Genomic DNA, 19,882 nt, shown 5'->3' with positions numbered 1-19,882 from the left:
AATAACAATATCCCCTCATTTTTAGCTCCTTTGCTACACTTGTGTGAACCACTTCAGGTGCTCCTAATAACCGTATATTAAAATGTACAATCTGTTTTCATTTAGAAGCTGGTTAGATTTCATAGTGATCCAGTGTGTGTTTGTGCTTCCCCTTTTTGCTGGTGATTTGTATGTGTCCGCAGTAGGCCACATAGGCTTGTGAAAGTCTCTCCGTGATGACTTAGGATGTAAGGGAAAATAATTACCATACATTCAAAGTTAAAAAGCACAATGCGGCTTAAATTGTGCTTTGCCGTATTTGGGTCATAATGAACAGTACAGGAGAATAATGTAAACAGAGCACCACAAACAAGCAGTATAAATGTTCAGCACCACATCTCTGCAGGAAAGTTTAACATGATTGTGTCTGCACAGGTTAAGCACTTTAATGATTTTGTAATCCGAGCAGTAAATTGTACAAAAATCGTATTGTTATTCCATCCCCCCCAATATTCTCCATGAAAATTCAAGAGTTAAGAAATTGAATCAGTGTGCCTTTTTGTGCAGCTGCAAGGAAGATATTTAATTATTAATATTGAATTAATTTTATTTGACCAATATATCTGCTTGCAACGAGCAGATTATGACTAAGACCTGTCTGCTTGTACAGTTCGTGGAGTATGCGTTGTGCTTGTTACACATGTGCGTTGTTACATTCATTTAACATTCATAATCTTCTGAGCGTCTGTCATTGAGGAGTGATAATGTATTTTGAGAAGCAATACAGTGTGACATTAATCAGACAAGAAAATCAAGTTTTTACACAAACTTTAAAGTTCTGCCACCCATAAACATTTACTTGACTTTTAGTTTTTTTTTCTTTGTTTTCTGGAAAATCTAAAAAATCTTTGAAAGGTATGTTTACTTGAGATGCAATGGGTATGAGCATAATCAATTTAAAAACAACAGATAAGTATTTATGAAAACATGTCTTTTTAAATGTTGCTTCTCAAGTAAATGTGCCTTGTCTGGGTTTTCGTAACAAATAAGATTTGTTAAAATTAAATTAAAGAGGGCAATAGTTGCTAGATGTCGCTTAGCTATATTAGCAATGTAGAAAGATGATACTTGAACTGTTCAAGAAAGTATTTGATAAATTAATCGAATACATTCTCTTTCTGTTGTCCTTCCACACCATCCTTTCAGACTGTGGTTACAGACAGAAGAGGATTATACACCTTTGTCCCATCTGGAGAGCGAGAGCCATGTGCCAGCAGCTCTTGGATGGTGATCCAGTTGTCCAGTATGCGTCGGTTGCGTTTCTTGGAGCTCTTTTTCTGACTGAGCTCCAGGATTGAGGCTGGGTTCTGGCCTGACTCTGACTGGCTTTCCTTGCCCATGTCCAGACCGTGTTCTCTCATAAATTCCAAGCGACTCTGCATCATAAACTCTCTGCGTCTGCGCTGCTCGCGGGCCCTCAGCAGATGTTGCTTACGCTCTTCTTTGCTCCAGTAGCGACCCATCTTCATTTCACTCACTGCGTCATCATCAGTCGTCATTCCACTACGCTCCTCACGGATCTTCATAGCTCGGGCTTTCAAGAGCCGGTCTCGAACAGGACGCTTGGCCACATAGCGGGTCCCATCACTCCTTATCTTCACCTTCCACTCCATGCGTGGGGATGGAGGGGGAAGTGGCAATGATAAGGCCAAAGAAAGCTTCACTGGGCTTGGGTGAGGCAACGACTCCAAGGTGGTATTCCCATGCCCCTCACGGTCACTGCCACCCATTGGTGCCTCACTTTCTCCTTCTGCAGCTCTATCCAAAGGTCCAGAACTCTCAGAAGGTGAGGATCCCAGATGCATGCAACTCTGGTAGCGCTCTGGAGTGACGCAGTTGGAATGACGTCGTCGAGTGAAGTAAGGACTTGACTCAGCACTGCGACCACCATTCCTGTTGTGGCTGCTCACCCTAGAATTTCCACCTTGTGCCACCCCTTCAGGCATGCGACGGATGGTTCCCTCTCTAGTGAGTGAGCAGAATTTCTGGTTCAAAGGGGTGTTAGTCGGAAACTTCTTGTAGCTGCTTGGTGAATATGAACTGTTGAGGCTTGCTCGCCCTCTTTCACTCCAGGTTTGTCGGTCCCTGTGTCTACTTAGTAGAGGGCTTGTGGACTCATCGATTTGAGAAACTGGAAGTCGATGTTCACTCACCATAGGTGTGCTCCTACAGCTCTCTCCCCCTGTGTTGTAAGCGCTGGTGCTGTCCTTGTCCGACCGTTCCTTCTCTGGAAGCTCGTTGATGTCAGACAGCTCGTGCAGTGGAGACCCCTGAGGTTCTGCAGACACCCTACCAGATGTTTCTTCCTCCATCAGCCAGGCTTTTAAACAGCGTTCTCTTAACTGCTGCATCTTCTGTGCTCGTAGAATGTTCCGGCACTTGAACTCAAGGTGCCTCATTTCCTCTTCCAAAAGCGCCATCTCATGTGGAGTAAGGTTCTCGTTACTGTTCTCATCCAGAGTCTCCTCCCTATTCTCAGCTCCCACTGGTGTCTCTCCTTCTTTCTGCTGCTCTTCTTGAACCTGTTGCACTTTCTTCATCCTCTTCTCATAGCGACACTTGATTTCCAGAAGCTGCTTGTACCTCTCATATTCCTCCTCTGTCAGGCCGGGCATTATCATCCCACTGACGGGATCATGAAGGTACCCACCACCCACACCTCCACAGTCCAGTGAGTCTGTGCTAAGGTGGAGCTCTCGGAGAGGAAACAGCGGCGATGGCGTGTCATTCCCTCCTCCGCCGCTCCTGCCCGGCCTGAACTTGCGCAAGCTGCCAGGCGTGTTGGTGGCATTTGTGTTGGAGGCGCTGGTCTGTTCATCGCCCAGAAGGATGTCGTGCTCAGAGGATTCTTCGTTCTTTGTGCTCTCATCTGTTCTGCCCACACCACTGTCAAGCTCTTGACTGTTGCTGAGGGTTGCTAAGCTGAGCATGGGTGTCTCCTGATGTAGGGTTTCCTCAGGAATGCCTCCTTGGGCTCTCTGTTGGCGGAAATGGTACAGGCCTGACAGAGGGGAAGTATTAAGGCTGTCCACACTCATCCCTACAGGTAACTCACAGTCAATCTCCTCTGGGTCCATATGAGTGTCCGTCTAGGTGAAAGGTACAAAGGAACGGATGGGAAAAAGAAAGAAAGAGGGAAGAGTTAGAGGTTGAACATCACCAGTATTGTCATAGAAATAAATACATGCAGTAACACGTTTCAACAGTAGATGGCAATATAGATATTACAACAAGTTTGGTTGTAAAGCAAGAATTGTGAGGCCTATTATTATTATATTGAGGCCTAGTATTTTCACACATACAAACAGGCATACATATATGTGTGTGTGTGAGTGTGTGTGTGTGTTTATGCAATTACATTTATCTATAGCTGGCATTTTATACAACGTATCCGATATTTATCACATTGAATGTATATAGTACATAGTGGATAAGATGTATTACAAGATCATGGAGACTTACCAATTATTGTAAGATACTTTATAACAAAATGGCACTATTACTCATATTACTGTTCATTTGTTCATTTTAATTTGTGACAATTGTCATGTCTTGCTACAAATCAAGATTTATTGATGAATACAGCTTTATTGAAGTATTGTCTTGTTTTCCCTGAGTATCTTTGTCTATAATTGCAAGCCAAAAATCAGTTTCAGTTATCACTTGAGTTGGTTATGAATGAGCAACACCGTTATTAACATTTATTAAGAGCAACACAGGTTGTTTTAATAGTCTGCCTGTGACATTTCTCAAGCATATTTGTCTCTCGTTCTTTCCTCTTGATTTAGTCAGCCTGTAATCTCTTTCTGTAATTCAGCAATCCCTTCCTGTTTCTCTATCTCTATCTATTTCGCTCTCTCTCTTTCTCTATCCATCTCTTCCTCTCTTGGTCTGACAGCTCCACTTGTTTCTGGTCTTCAGTTCATTATTAATCATTTTGTGTTGCTGGGATGGTGATTGTAGATGAGAATGTGAGGTAGAAAATGGCCCCCTTTTTGTTCTGATCTTGTTAGTGCTGTGCGTTGGCTGAAATGAGCTCCCTGTTTTATTCATTAGCTGACGGCTGTGCTCATGATGGATGATTTTTGCCGGCTGCACACAATAACCAACAACCATTTTTTCAATATTACCACTGGCTCCCCAGATATTGCAGAACAATTTACAAAGTCAGAAATTCAGAACACCATATATACAGCTCTGAAATAGGTTCACATTTAGAACAGTTTATAATTGTGTGGTGCACGTAAAGGTAAAAATGCTGTTAAATTTGTATTAAATAAAACAATACATTTGCTTGCACTGACAACTTTGAAATTTAGTTCAGATTAATTGCTTCTGCTAGTGTTATTCTAATTTATAAGTCACTTTGGATAAAAAAAAAACAGCTGTTAAACAAATAAAGATAAATGCAGAAGTAAAATTCCAGCACTGGTTAAAGTTTTAGCATAGTCTCATTAGATGGCTTAGTTTATGTCCTTGATATCCTTCCTTCATAATGTACCTTGCTTCTACCTCTTAATTTGCCCTCTCTCTCATACCTTCCATCAATTCCTTCAATTACTTCTCCTATGTGCATGTCTTTCTAATGGAGCACTTTTCACTCCATTCTATAAAGCAGCTTTGTTCCCTCTCACTCTTCATCTCCTTGTGGAATAGTGTTAATGGAACTGCCACACATCCTTGACACCCATCACTAAGAGTGATCACATGATTGAGACATTGAGTGATGTGAGACTTCTTCTGTTTCCCTTCCTTCAGCAAAATAAGCCATTCATTTTAGGATATGCTGTCATTGGGGACAGAGTGGGTCCATTAACTTTGCATGTGCCTCAAAAAGCTCATTTTGTGTGCACTTGAATCATGCATGTATGTCTGTGTTTAGAAAACCATTTAATAGCTCAGATGATGTGAGATTTTGGGGGGATGATTTAATGGTTCGTGCATGGTTCATTTTAGTGTCCAATTTATCTACAAGGTTTCTCCTAAAAAGAGACAATATATGGTGTAATGAGATGCATTTATCCTCTTTATTCTAATTTTTTGTGTGTTTATTTACCTCTACCTCTGGTCTGGCCAGCAGTAATGAGAAGTTGGTGCTGTCCTCACGGGTCAGGATGGCCACCGCTTCCTCTCGGTTCTGAACTTCCATCCCATTTATCTAATGTGGGACAGATGGAGACTTCATTCACAGCTACGTTCAAACACAAAAGATCAGCTCTTTTACAAAAACAACATAACATCGAAACATCAGCGACCGAGTCCTTGGTACTGAATGTGTCCGTGCCACATCAGAAACCATAATACATGAAGAACTTGTCGAGACAAAGGCAACATGACACATTGTCTTTGCTGTTCTGTAATTATTCTCTAGAGTAATTGCGTGGGCTGTGTTAAAAGTCACACCAATTATCTGTTTATAGACTGATTGTCTCTAGAAACACTTGACCTCCCAGATGAGCGTGATGACGTGATGGTGTCAGTTCATCAATAATTGTTGTTGATGTCGTTTGACTCTACATCTGAGCAAAAACATACCTGTAATATCCTGTCCCCCTTCCTGATTCTTCCATCTTTAGCTGCTATGCTGTTTGGATTCACCTAAGAACAGGGTTTAAATATCAGCTGGATAACTTCAAAATCTCCGCTAAAAATTTAGCGTAGTGATTGTGTTGAGCACTAATATATAAAATTCAGCCTTATGTGGCCACTCACTTCCCCAACATAGATGCCTTGGTCTTCTTCCTCGTCCGTCCGATAACAGACTGTTAGCCCCAGTTTATCCTGCTGACTCGACTTATACAGCTCCACCTCCTGACAAAGACAGAGAGGAAGAGCTGCTTATAGGGCAGAGGTTAAACCCCCTGCTTTAAAGATGCACCAGGACAGAAAAACCAGCTAGAGCAAATTTATGAGATATTGTAATAATGTGTTTGGGTCACTGGTCTTGCATCAACCCATCTAGTCTATTTTTTCCCCTTAGAGTGCATGTGTTTTACTTAGTGAAAAGCACAATGAAGCAAACAGCATGCCTTTAAAAAAATTTGTAATAAAAAATAAAAACAGTTATCTATTTACAATGAGCTTGTTTGCATTTTATTTGGATTTGTGTGAGCCAGGACAATTTATTAATAAGTTTACCTTTTTATATTATATTATATTATATTATATTATATTATATCATATCATATTCTATTATATTATAGTATATTATATTATAATCAACCAATCTGTATTCGACATCTGTATTCAGAATAATTGTATTATTATTATTATTATTACACCACCCAGGTTTAATTTTGTTTGTTATAAATATTGTTTATTTTATTAGTGGTTTACTTGTATGTAAAAGGCTATAATGACTTCTTGTTTTCCCACCTCATATTCCAGCTCTTCTTGTTGATCCACCTCATGGTTGGCAACATTGAAGTAGTCATTTGGATCACTATATTCCTGCCCCAAAGAACCTCTGTGAAAAGACACATGTTTCTTCAGCAGGTTTTCAGTGCATGTAACATTTGTCCATCTCACAGACATACACAGGCTGTAATAAGAACTGATCAAGAGGCAGAGGACAGTGAAGACGCTCACAGGTCATTCATCAGGTATGGCTCCACCAGCTTTGTGAGGGGAGGAGAGGGTGGGGGCATGGGTGATCCACTGCTCGGGTAAGACCCTCTGTCCCCATTCAGAAAGTTCTGGAAGCTAATGTCGGTCTGGGTGCCGTTGTCCACACAGTTTGTGATAGCCATGAGCCGGGCCGGGCCAGCAGCTGCACCCAATCTCCTCCTGTGACCCTTATGTACCACCTGAAGCAGGAGAGGGTCATGGGACTGTCCATCTTTGTCCTGGGACAGGTGAGATGTTCTTCTGCCTTTGAGCTGCAGACAGTTAAAAGAGGAAGAAATAATGTAGGCCGTTGTACATCCACCTAAAAATAATGCACTGATTGGTTGTTTAATCTGACACCTCTGAAAATGCTGAAGCAGCACTATAGAGAGAATGAAGTGGGGAAAGAGGGAGACAAGAATAAGAAAAATGAGAGAAGGGGAGAGAGGGAAGATAAATGCACAAATAAGCAAAACTCAAGGAAGGATATATTTCTGCTTCTCCTTATGGACAAGTAACATTGCAAAGCAGCAAAAATGACTTATGCAAGACAAGCATGAGCTCTCCATCATCCAATCACAAAGAAATAGAAAGACAAGAAACTGTAAATAGAAACTGATTTTATAGAAGAATTTTCTGCTTTGCTTATCAAAAGTCTTGGATCTGTAATATATTTTAAATATATATACATTTTAAAAAGCCTCTTATGTTCACCAAAACATTTATTTGATTAAAAATACAGTAAAAATATCATTGCAATTTAAAATAACTGTTTTCTTTTTTAATATATTAAGTGTAATGTATTATTGTAATGGCAAACATTTCAGCAGGCATTGATTCTTCTGTCAGATGATTCTTGAGAAATCATTCTAACATGCTGATTTGATTTGAATTACTTTTGAATATTAAGGTATAGACGTATGATAAGACAAACTTCAGATCGGAGTGGTATATGTGTTACCTTTACTTCTGCATCAATGGGCCGCAGAGTGTTTCCCTTCTGTGGAGAAAAACAGAGAAGAACCAGATTTAAAAGTGTTAAAACTGACAGCTTTGAAAATAAATAAATAGATTTGGTAAATTCAGAGACAGGTTTCATCAGTACTACAATTTGTGTACAATTTAAAAACAGGAATTCTTAATAGGAATTCTATCAATCATAAGCAAATACCTTTTTAGTGCTTTTTAGAGCCTCATTTGTTAGACATTTTATCTGCTTATTGCATCTGTAACTGCTTTAATGCATCTACTTGCCAGCTCTGAGTATTAACTCAGATGTATATTATTTCAGAAGTAGGATTTTTTTATTGGAGTGATGGTTTGTTTGTTGCTGCGTTTCCACCGCCGGCCTGCTACGACTGCTAATTATAATACACAAACAGAGGGCTTTTTCCCACTGGATTCTCCTCCAAATAATTCTTCTGATTATGGCTCTTTTTTCGACTCTCAATCATCTTGACCCAGTTACTCAAAGTGTTAGAAATGTTAAACGTCTTCAGAAAGGTTCTAAGCACTGTGATAAACTAGGTCTACTCAGTTTGAGGTTCTAAATTGTGCCTTTTACATTGTTCCCAAACTCTATTCCTGTCCTCCCCTCCCTCTTTCCATCACCTGTGCAAGTACTGCAGTGTTGTATTGATTGCTTGTTCATTTTGATTAAGGTTGATATTAACCTTTAGAACAATTAATGTTTGAGCAGTCTCTTTTTATTGCACATCGTTGCTTCTTGGTACTATGACAAACCTACAAAGCCTGAAAGGTAGTGTTCAGTGCAATCTTCTGGTTTCAATTTCCCAGGGTTTTTTTTTTTTTTACTTACCACTCAGCATGTCAACACTATCATATATAAAAATGTATCAAGTATTTGTTGCTGGGTAATGACTTTTTAGTCTGTTGGTATATTTATTGTTGTTGTAACTGACATATATCTGACAGTGCAGATTTGAATTTGTGCATTGGGACAGTTCATCCAGTGACAGGCCTTGGGAAGGGACAGATGAGAGGTGATTTAACCCTCAAGAATGCAACCCACAATCAATACAACGTTAATACTGAAAGTACTTTCGACAACCCCTCCTCCCTCTCTCTCTCTCTCTCTATCTCTCTCTCTAACTCTGTCTTTCTGTTTCTTTCATCCTTCTGAAGGAAGTCAAGCTACAAACAGCTGACCCTTAGAGACCAGGTCTCACATCAATACTTATGCTGTTTGACTGAAAGTCTTTCGATGCCTAAAAGAGGTGAAACCTATTTCTTTTTCATTGTGTTTGGCTCATTATTGATCCTGTCAGTGGATTTGATTACAAATGGACTGTTTGCACACGGGATTCAGAGTTGATGGAGCAACAGTGATATTGGCCAACATGTACTTCTTAAGCAGAAAAGATTTTCTATATGTTCCCTGGCTCATATAGAAAATGCTTATTAATGTACGACTCTCTCAATGTGTATACAGTATTTATGATTTGTATACATGAGATCATGGGGGAAATTACAAGCAGTTTTACCTTTGAAAGCAGCATGTTGATCAGTTCAAAACATTTGTTTTAGTGTTTTTAGAGGAACAACAGAGTGTGTCGAATGGACTGTGATGGAATTTCTTCTGCATGATTCAGTGGCCTACAGAACTCAGTGGGTGATTTGTGCTTATCAGTTCAATACCAGGAGAGAGCAATTACATCTCTTTAACTTGTGATACACCTCTATTGACCTTCACCCTGTACGTTTGACCCTGTGGAATAATTGCATTGCTAATGAAGGAGCTTCTGAAGGTGCACACAGATACTGCTATGCACATCCACACCCCAACAATCCCTATCATCTCATCATGGGATGCCTGCATTAACTCAGAGTCTGTGATCTACCAAACATGCCGCACTGATTACGGCACTTTCAAAGACATGCAGCTGGAAGCATTAAAAAAGGTCAATTTTGTTTTGTTGTCTTTTAGTAAAAGGAAATGTTTCACCTTCAGAAAATGTTCAGCTAGTATGGGAACAAATGCGTTTTTTTTGTTTGTTTGTTTTTTTGCTGTTGATAAGCTTTAAAAGTAATGTTTATTTTTAGTTTGATACCAAATGCAACAAAGAAACAAGTATTTTCTTCCATATTGTGATGCATATCGGGGACAGATCAGTAACAGATTATTGAAAAAGAAAGAAATGTAAGGCAGGGACCTGGCTGTTGATTGATTGGAGGCAGATCTGAAACCCATTGCAAGAAAGTGACAGGGTTAAAGAAAAATAAGTGATTGGAGAAGTCTGGCTTGAATAAAGTGTAGTCTGTCATTATACAAGGAGATTGAGTTATGACCGTATGATTAAGAATTATGCTCAGGTTTTTTTTTCTTGTTTGTTTTTTTTTTTATATGTGAATTAACGGATGAATCCTTCACAATACGTTTAATAAGATGCATTTAAAAAAGAGATGGGGCGAATTTCCATTTCATGCCAACAATCATTTTAGCTAATGTTATGATGTAGACCTTGTAAACTGTTACAGATCAAAATTGGCTCAATCATTTTTGTTTCAATAAATTTGCTAAATTCAGAGACAGACTTCTTCAGTACTATGATTTGTGTGCAATCTAAGATAATGTCACTTTTCTTGAACGATGTCACTTCCTGGATGTCACAATATAATGAAATGTTTGTTTTTTTAGTAGGAATTGTATCAATCATATGTAATAGTTCCATTTGCAAGCGAATACCTTTTTATAGCTTTTTGTGTTAAGTGCCTTATTTGTTAGACATTTTATCTGCTTATTGCATCTGTAACTGCTTTAATGCATCTACTTGCCAGCTCTGAGTATTAACTCTGATGTATATTATTTCAGAAGTAGGATTGTTTTATTGGAGTGATGGTTTGTTTGTTGTTGCGTTTCCATCGCCGGCCTGCTACGACTGCTAATTATAATACACAAACAGAGGGCTTTTTCCCACTGGATTCTCCTCCAAATAATTCTTCTGATTATGGCTCTTTTTTCGACTCTCATATTGAAATTAGCTTGCTTCTCTCAATCATCTTGACCCAGTTACACAAGATATTAGAAATGTTAAACGTCTTCACAAAGGTTCTAAGCACTGTGATAAACTAGGTCAACTCAGTTTGAGGTTCTAAATTGTGCCTTTTACATTGTTCCCAAACTCTATTCCTGTCTTCCCTCCCTCTTTCCATCACTTTCCCCTCAGGATTTCATCTTGTTTTTGATTGGAGTTTAGAGGAGGGAAACTCACTCACTCACTCTCTCGTTATCTCTATCTATCACTGCTCAAGACTCTGGATTATTGTTCAGGATGGGGCGATAGCAATTTTTGCTCATACTAATGCTGGCCATCAGAGCAGGGCAAGGGTTGTGATGGAAACCAAAGAATTATTTAACTAAAGGTTACTTGTGCCGCAAACGTCAGTCTGGATTAGTTTTACTTTCTTCTTTTTTCCCCCCATTCTTGGAGCAGGTGAAGGCTGGAGCCCTTTATCTTTTTTCCTTTCATGTCGCTGCACGTTTGGAGAGACCTCCTGCAGTGTGGAGGGCACACAATTAGATTTTGTTTATTTACATCAGTGTTTTTTTCAAACGCCTGATTTAGTGCCCTCGACTATGTGTGTGCGCAGCTTCGCCATCATTATTGCATCTATGTGCGTCGCAGTGAGAAAGCATATAAGTCTTGCTTAATGATCTCAGTTGCCTTAGCAACGGCATCCCATAGAGACAAATTTGACAGGGTATGTTAGGTAGAGGCAGGGAGACGGAGAGAGCGAGAGGGAAACTCATCAGACATGACGGGTGGGGGGGCTAGGCGGGATTACAAAAGGCAAAGCGTCTGCTAAAAGGCTCATTTTGGAGTGATTCAACATGCACAGGATTTTTGCTGCAGACCGAGCTCATTTAAACCTCATCATAAGTCTAAAGCTTAGAAGCAATTAGCGTGGATGAGTGTCGCACGAAGATGGCCAAATGCCAAATAAATGCGATGGTGTTCACGGATAGCGATTCCATGCGCTTGGCTAATGTGATCTAGTGTGAATGGTATTATTCATGCCTGCAGCAGCTTGTCCTGAGTCCAACGAAGCCTGTCAGGATGTGTCTGCTCTTCATTACTGTGTGCCCAGCCACAGAGCAGAAGCAAGAACAAATGCCACATACTCAGATACATGGAGCATGACACTGATGAAAGACTGGGTGAGAATGTGTGTAAGAAACACTGTTACAATGAGAAGCACTTTAGAGTAAGCAACAAGAGGTGTCTTTACTGTGTTTTATTTTTATCTAACAACACCACTTAACCCATGACGGCTTATTGCTTTTATAAAAAAGTGACAGCACTGCAGTGATTAAAGATCTTCGATGAAGAAAATGACTGCCGTTTGCATGTGTAAAATGTGCTGTCATGTTTGCCAGGGTGTTGCTATGCTGTTACTAAAGTCCTTTTTAGCATATTGCTGCTAGGTGGTTGGTTACTTAAAAAAAAAGCCCACCAATAAGTCTCCATAATATTCCCATCCCTAGATATGGCTCTGGTCCCTCCTTCAGTGTAAGCCTGAGGGATTTTTCACCCGTTTCATTGTCGCCAGGCAGAAAATCATAAATTCAATGGCTTACCTACAATTCAAAAGTTAAGATTTAGTAAGATTTTTTTTTTAAAGAAATAAACCATATTATTAATGCATTAAATTGATTAAAAGTGACAGTAAAAACACTTCTATTATAAATAAGTACTTTTGAAATTTGTATCATGGTTTCCATGAATACATTAAGCAGCATAACCTTTTTCAACAATGATGATATAAAGAAATGTTTTGTGCACCAAATCAGCATTGATTTCTGATTGATCATGTGACACTGAAGATGAGTGATGGATTCAGAAAATTCAGCTTTGCTGTCGCCAATAGTGAGGTGAGCAAAGTTTTCATTTTGGAGCGAATATCTATTTAAGTGTAAACAATTTCAGTCTGAAAGCCATGAAGGATAAGATGTAGAAGTAAAGATGCAATGCCTTGTGGTGATGTCACCCATAGCTTGTCAGGACTCTCATGGTGATAACGTTTTCATTCTAAAGTGAAGCTTCTCTATTACTTTGCAGTAAATTTGCAGGGGGCTTCCAGTGTTGGTGCAGTTGATTTTGCAGGGGTTTTATGGTGTCTTCCAGCTCTCTCCACTAATAAGTGTGCAGCATTTAAAACAGGCTCACACAGAGAGGACTCTGTCACTGCATAATAAACTGGTTAAGGAGTAAAAGCCTCTGTGAAGAGACTCCGGCAGTGGAGGATACAGCGGAGAGAAGAGCTGGAAATTGAAGTGAGATTGAAGAGATCAAGTGGAAGACCCTCTCGGTATTGGAAAAAGCTCAACCTTTCCTGGCATGACATCGCGGTCTGGCGGAGAAAGCAAATTGCTCTCTGAACAAAACTTTAAAGTGGCAAACTCAAGCTGTGGAGAGGATTTTAGTCAAGTGGAGTTTAAATGCTACAGGTGAAAGAACTGAGACGCGGCAATGCATTCGAAATAGGTTGCAGTTTTTTTTTTTTTTTTTCTTTTTTAGAAATTAAAAAAGGAGACACTTTGCTGTTATATGAAACCATAGTATGAATCGGGCTATTTTAGTTAAATAAAACAAACTAATGTATTTAATTTTTTGTTTGTTTGTTTTTATAAAGCAGACACTTTTCTGTTATTTATTACATATAAAATGTTTATATGCTTGTTTTGTTTTTAATCATGCATACACGATGTAACCACCTAATCACCATGGAAACCACATAGCAATGTCTAATAACCACTATGAGCAGCAACCGCATAGCAACAACCCAGAACACCTGAGCATCATGGACTCACATTCTCTTCAGAAAATATATAAATCTAGTTCATATTTGCATATTCATGAGTGTGACCTTGCAAAATGCTGTAATAGTTTGTTTGCCCAGGTGTCATAGATACTTATTCAGATACTAATTCAAGGTGACATTACCCTGCAGCCACTTTCCCATTGTCAGTTTTAAGCCATGTGTTCAGAGGCGTGACATGCTTTTTTATTTTACATAGTCAAAGGATCAGCTTTGCTCTAATACACGTGTACTCTGCTTCTGAATTCAATATTCCTTACCCATCTCTGCTCTGAGTGCCACGGCCATGGCCGCGGGAAGTGGGGGTGCTGGGGGTGCTGCAGCACCCCCTAGTGACGAGAGGGAGATAAAAAAAAATGTAGGCCTATTAAAATATTTGTAACGCGCTTGTAACTTTTATTTTTTTTTGGCAACAAGTGTGGGATCAGCTTTGACTAGCCAAGCAATTGTAAGTAGTACACTATAGTATTTTTTTAAGGTGGTGGGGATGGAGAGTATTATTTCGTTCGTGTGTTCTTTGTGTAATGGTTGTGGAGAACTGTTAAATAACGTTTAAATAGTAGGGCTGGGTATCGATTCAGATGTTCCAGATCGATTCGATTTCGATTCACAAGCTCTCAAATCGATTCTATTTCGATTCTCGATTCGATTTTCGATTCGATTTTCTATTAGAGATGTAATCGGGCCTTAAAAGATAAGCCCGACATGTCCCGAGCCGACACGTACATTTTGATTGACAGCTTTTTAAGAGCCCGAACCCATTTACAACCCGACATTATTCAAATGTACGCAGCACACAGATCTTTTGCCTTTTGTCAGGAATGAGTCATTTATACATAGTTTAACATAATTTATACATGACTAACGTAATAGGCCACTTGGAAGTTTGAACAAATAAATAAAATAAGTCCTCTGTAACATTGTAACATCTCAGCACTCTATAAATAGCCCTAGGTATAGGCTCATTTAGCATATAAATAGACCAACGCACCAATAAAAACAAGTCTTTCTTAAAAAATTTCCATTAAGATAAATTATAAATTAAGATGGGTATTTGGCAATAACGAAATGAATTAAGATAAAGGCTCTGCCGGATTTGCTTCGCCATAGCAGCTGGCATAATAAAATAATAATGCCAACATTAGCTTATATAGCCTACTCTGTCTACATTATGCATTTAAGACTCAAGTAATATTTAGTTATTATTTGAAAAACATTTACTCACCAAGATTAGGTAAGGCCTAAGTGTTTATGTGGAGGAAAATCACTGAATCCACTGTAGATGTCTTCAGCGCGCTCCTGCGCTCACTGATGGTGCGTCATTATTCACTCATTATTCTCATTATAAACAAGGTCAAAACTTTTCCAAACCTCAGACTTTGCTTTAGTTGCTGGTGCTACCAAAACGTAATCGTCAGAAGCAAGCCTCCGTTTCAACTACTCAGCATACATTTTCGCATATTTCTCGCGCTAATCGAAACATTACATGACCGCTCATTTACCGCACAAGCCCGAGCCCGGCCCGATTGGTTCGATTGGCAATGGGCTTCTTCACACTGCCTGAACATGTGCAATTGTGCTTTTGAAGACAACTGACCACGCGCACCTGTCCGCGCGGTTGTCTGCTCAGACTCGGTACACACTCTCCGATGGCGATGTTTACATCAAGCCTGCATAGCGGTTCATAGCGGACTCGAGGACGCAGAAAGTATAAGAGGCTTTAAGATGCAGTCTGTAAGACGCGAACGGGAGCATGACCTGACGCACATTGCAGAAAATGGAACCACTGCTTTAAACTGAATGAATGAATGATAGGTTCGTTGGTAACATCGCACAAGGCACATAAGAGAGTGACATCTAGTGGAGAAGATTTGTAATTAGATTAACGCTAATCTTACGTTCAATGTATGCGGAAATAAATACGGGAAAAAAAATCGATTCATGGCCTTTGAGAATCGATTTTGAATCGACCACATTTTAAAAAATGATTAATCGAAAAATCTATTTTTTACCCAGCCATATTAAATAGTCGGAGATTCCTTGTGGTTTGTGTAAAAAGGTTGGAGATGGAGACAGAAAGCTTTATACTGTGCGTGTGTTCTTTGCATAATGGATGTGGAGAACTGTTCAATAAACAAATTGCTTAAATAGTCAGAGATTATTTCCTTGTGGTGTGCGTAAAAAGATTTTGGAGTTAATAGAGTTGCGTGTGACATAAACGTGCAGTGACTCAAGCCAGCTGACCAAATCGATTGCATTGTTTTAGCGTTATTGTGAAGTTTGATTAATATTATATTTTGTTGTAATATTATTTGTTGTATCTAAATGAGTTGCATGTATGTATAGGCTATCTGAAATTGTAATGAAAGTAATTATTTCGTTTTTTTCGATTATTAAACTATTATTTAAACTATTATTTCTGATTCTGCTTCTGCTTCAGATTAATAGCGCATTGCGCATATCTGAGAACTGATGTATGTGTGTTTCAGACCCTGGCTGGCTGTGCACTGAAGTGTATATGACAATAAAGTAGTAAATCTCAATGTATATATTTTTAAAATGTATTTTAAATAGGCCTATTGGCTCATAGGTTTTTTGTAAAGAAAAAAAAAAAAAATTCACAGCACCCCCTGTTCAAAATTACTTCCCGCGGCCCTGGCCACGGCCACAGATATTTCACACACCTGATAGGTTTTATTATTAGCTGATCTGCCCTTCTCTCATCCTGCTCTACTTTCCAGAAGTATAAATATCCCCTAGCTATCAATCATAGTCACATGACCTGCCATGTGGTTGGACAAAATGACAGAAGGGAAACCAAACTTTTAAGACCTTATAGTGGAAGAGGTTTAAAAACGTGCATAGCTTTCTCTCTCTCAGCCTATAAGGAAATCTCACCGCCATGTCAGTTAAAGGCTGCTGAGTAGGAAGTCTTTGTGCTGTTTAGGGGATTGTGGTTTTCAACACAGGGCTAATTCATTCAATTGTTTGTCTAAAGCACAGGCTTAACTCAAAGTCCCCTTGACACGTCTTAAATCTGTTCTGTTAAGATAAACAGTTTCCTGTTTGAAGGTATATCTACAATCCCTGTAAGAGTAACATGCATAAACCCTTGTGTCATATGGAACAGCAGAATGTGAGGTTTTATATTACTAGTTGTGCTAAATAGATTTTTTTATTTTTAAGAAGACCTTGAATGGACCTTGTACTCCAACTTTTCAGTGGTAAGTATGTGTTGAACTATTGATGAACACATCACTGAAGAACTGCTTAATGGTCAATGGCCTAAATGTAACATTTGAAATTACCAGCATAAACACATTTTAAAAAAACAAAAAAAAAAATTATATTGTGAAATATGATTACTATTTAAAATGGCTACTTTCTATTTTAATATATTTAAAAATATAATGTATTACCGTGACAGCAAAGCTGAATTTTAAGCAGTCAATACTCCAGTCGTGAGTGTCACATGATCCTTCAGAAATCATTCTAATATGCTGATTTGCTGCTCAAGAAACATTTATTATTATCAACGTTAAAAACAGTTGTGCTGATTTATTGATTTATTTATTTTGTAAAAAATGTTTTGTAACATTATAAAGGTCTTTACTGTCACATTTGATCAATTTAATGCATCCTTGCAGAATACAATTATAATAATAAAAAAACGTAAACCTTACACATTTGAATGGTTGTAAAGTGATATATTGATATTTATGGTGCGTTATTAATTTTTACCAACTTTGTGAAACTTTTACCTCCAAAAATTTTCTCCAACAAGCACATGATTTAAAGTGCAAAGTAAAAAAATAAAGAGGACATTTAATATGAACTTCTGTTTGTATTTTCACCTGAAACATGATCCTGTACTGTTCCTCCGGCCTGTTCACCACACACATGTTGCAGCCCATCGTGGCTCGTGGTTTACTGAGGGGGTACGATTCCTCGATGCTCTTCGCTTCCTGATTCTCCGACGTACTGTAGGAGTCGATCCCTGCCGTCCAATTACAGTAATCCCTCTCTGAGATCAGAGGTTAAGACTCTGCACTCCATGAAAGGGCTTTGATGTTCTTCTCTTTGTCTGCTTTCCTCATTCAAGCCTGGCTGCTGTTTTAATTGAGGTCCAACCCGGGAAGCGGGATCAGAGATGCTGCAGCATCCAGCCGTGAGAAAGTCAAGGTTTGATCGCTGATGAATGGAGCCTCTGATGTCTGTGTGCTTTTACTCAGCTTCAGATTTACTCCAAGATACAAGTTGGTTTAATGTTTGTGGTTTTAAACTTCACATATGATAATGCATTTTATTAGACAGATAATGTTTAATATCTCCAGAGTCTTTGAATTTGAAACAAGCAGCACGGTGTGACAGGATTACATTTACAGATCCCACCGTGTCTGAACAATATAATCAAAGAGATGATCTGCCTAACGTGAACTCCCTGGTGCCTCTGCCAAAGTCGTAGACTAAGACATGAATTATTAAATAAAAGATGCAATAAACAAATGTTTATTTTCCGCCACTCCGTATTCCCCTGAGAGGAGCTTTCCTTCACACTCTGATTCTATTATTAGAGAGCTTGTATCCTTCATTTACATATAACAACAATCTCTAGGCGCAGACATGCACGTCATGCTTTTTGAAGTGCTTTAAAGCATGTTGCTTGAGTCTGTAATTAGTGCCTGCCGCAATTCTGATTTGAGTATTCCCATTCCATCATTATTTATGATTACAATTTCACTGCTAATGTGTTTAGATCGTCATTAGCCGTTATTATCACTCCAAGACTGTGGTTGCTGATGCTGTGCCTAATTTCATATTCCCTCTCCACAGCATATTGTATTTAACACCTGCATGTATTTATCTACATACACTCTCTATGAGCGTGTCATCATCTTTTCCTCGTCCTCTATAAAATGTGGCTGTAATCCCACCTTTCATTTGCACTCACTTTTGCAGATAAGAGCCTGTCACATATCATATCACACCAGCCCTCTTCCTTTCTTCACAGAATTCCAGCTGCGCGTTCATGGCAGAAAATGAATAAGAGAGTGCACCTGTCAGATCATGTCAGAAACAGCCTCTCTCGCTCTACTGAGGTGAGCTCAGGTCTTTCTCCGAACCGTGTGTCAGTCTACAAGGACAGATCTCTCCATCGCATGAAGGAAAGATAATTGCAAGAGGTGAAGGGGGAGTATCTGATCTTGAGCAGGGAATGAACTGCCCTGCGTCTGCCCAGCTTCAGAGAGAAATCCAGATTCAGCCGAGCCTCAGGATGTAAACGTAACCTTAAGTCCACTGCTATTGATCTTCCCTTATGTTTCTGCTCCTCGAGTCTGGAGATTTAGGGTGTAATCCAGCTTGCTTGAGCGTTTCGAAGATGAATGAGGTGGAGCTGTGTGTTTCCAAAGAGAAAAATTAAGTCATTCAGTCAGATGGTGGGACGGTGAATCTGAAAAATCCATTCGAGAATGTTTCAAGCCTCTGCTGGAGCGGTGCCAGCCCAGCGCACGTACATGTGTGTCTGCAGCGAGAGCGAAAGCTGCTGGGATGGAGGAAACGTGGGGATCGGCACCACTGCACAAGCTGGAGCCCATTACAGCTTTACAGCAGGCCCCTCCTCTCCCGGCAATACCAGCCAATATTCACTAGCCAGCTCTCATCTCTCTCTCTCTCTCTCTCGCTCGCTCAGCCTCTCTTTTGTACTTATAGGTGATAGCTTCAGTGTCCTACCTTCCTTTCCTGCTTCCCTCGTATCTTATTTCCCAGCCCCTCGTCTCTGTCTCGCTCTCTTTCGCTCTGTCACCTGTACTGGGAGCAGCTCTTCACTCTGGGTCTATGTTGCCTGTTGTTAAAGGGACTGAAGATGTTGTCAGTCTCTGGATGTCGGCACACAAACAGAATTTATGACCACATAGACCAAGGAGCTTTGTGACAGTCTTTTGGGGCCATTCTTTTTCGCCTTAACGCCTGCAAACATATTGCAAGTATATTTGCAATAGGACAATAAGTGCACTTTATAATAACAACAGTCAAGATATAGTGCATCATTGAGTGCCTTACTGTTTCTATAATAAAAAGCAATGCTATTCATCATACAAATGCATAAAAATTTTATTTACTGTTGCATTAATAATAATAAAAAAATCATGATAAAATACATTAAATATATTAGGAAAATAAATATATTATTAAAATTATATAAGTTTCTCTCAATCATTTTTCTAATTAAAAAAAAGTTTAGAATTTAAGAAATTAATAATACTTTTCGGAAGACTTTTGTACAGTAGCATAAAAAAATAATATATTGTTTTATTTTAGATGGAGGAGCAGGTAGCATTATAGGTGCAGACACATTGAGGTCATGTCATAATCTCAATATTAATGAATACTGTTT

General features: G+C 39.2%; 1 protein-coding gene across 1 annotated transcript; it reads right to left on the bottom strand.

Annotated features, from left to right (window-relative positions):
- Positions 1–583: 583 nt before the first annotated feature.
- Positions 584–19,444, bottom strand: LOC113076435 (PDZ domain-containing protein 4-like). The gene is made up of 8 exons (XM_026249091.1): positions 17,340–19,444; positions 7,607–7,645; positions 6,628–6,917; positions 6,415–6,505; positions 5,752–5,850; positions 5,575–5,637; positions 5,096–5,197; positions 584–3,128 (listed from the first exon to the last, which is right to left on the bottom strand). Exons 1-8 carry the CDS (start codon positions 17,397–17,399, stop codon positions 1,182–1,184), a joined length of 2,691 nt encoding a protein of 896 aa, XP_026104876.1. The 5' UTR covers positions 17,400–19,444; the 3' UTR covers positions 584–1,181.
- Positions 19,445–19,882: the final 438 nt, after the last annotated feature.

This window comes from Carassius auratus, unplaced genomic scaffold (assembly GCF_003368295.1).
Source record: "Carassius auratus strain Wakin unplaced genomic scaffold, ASM336829v1 scaf_tig00020493, whole genome shotgun sequence".
NCBI lineage: Eukaryota > Metazoa > Chordata > Actinopteri > Cypriniformes > Cyprinidae > Carassius > Carassius auratus.
This window is presented reverse-complemented; position numbering and strand designations above follow the sequence as displayed.

Excerpts from the sequence above, each read along its gene's own strand:
- LOC113076435 (XM_026249091.1), bottom strand. The coding sequence starts at position 17,399 with ATGGGCTGCAACATGTGTGTGGTGAACAGGCCGGAGGAACAGTACAGG. Across the intron at positions 6,506-6,627 it reads CCATACCTGATGAATGACCT|AGGTTCTTTGGGGCAGGAAT; the intron begins GTGAGCGTCTTC and ends GTCTTTTCACAG. Across the intron at positions 5,638-5,751 it reads AAGGCATCTATGTTGGGGAA|GTGAATCCAAACAGCATAGC; the intron begins GTGAGTGGCCAC and ends CCCTGTTCTTAG.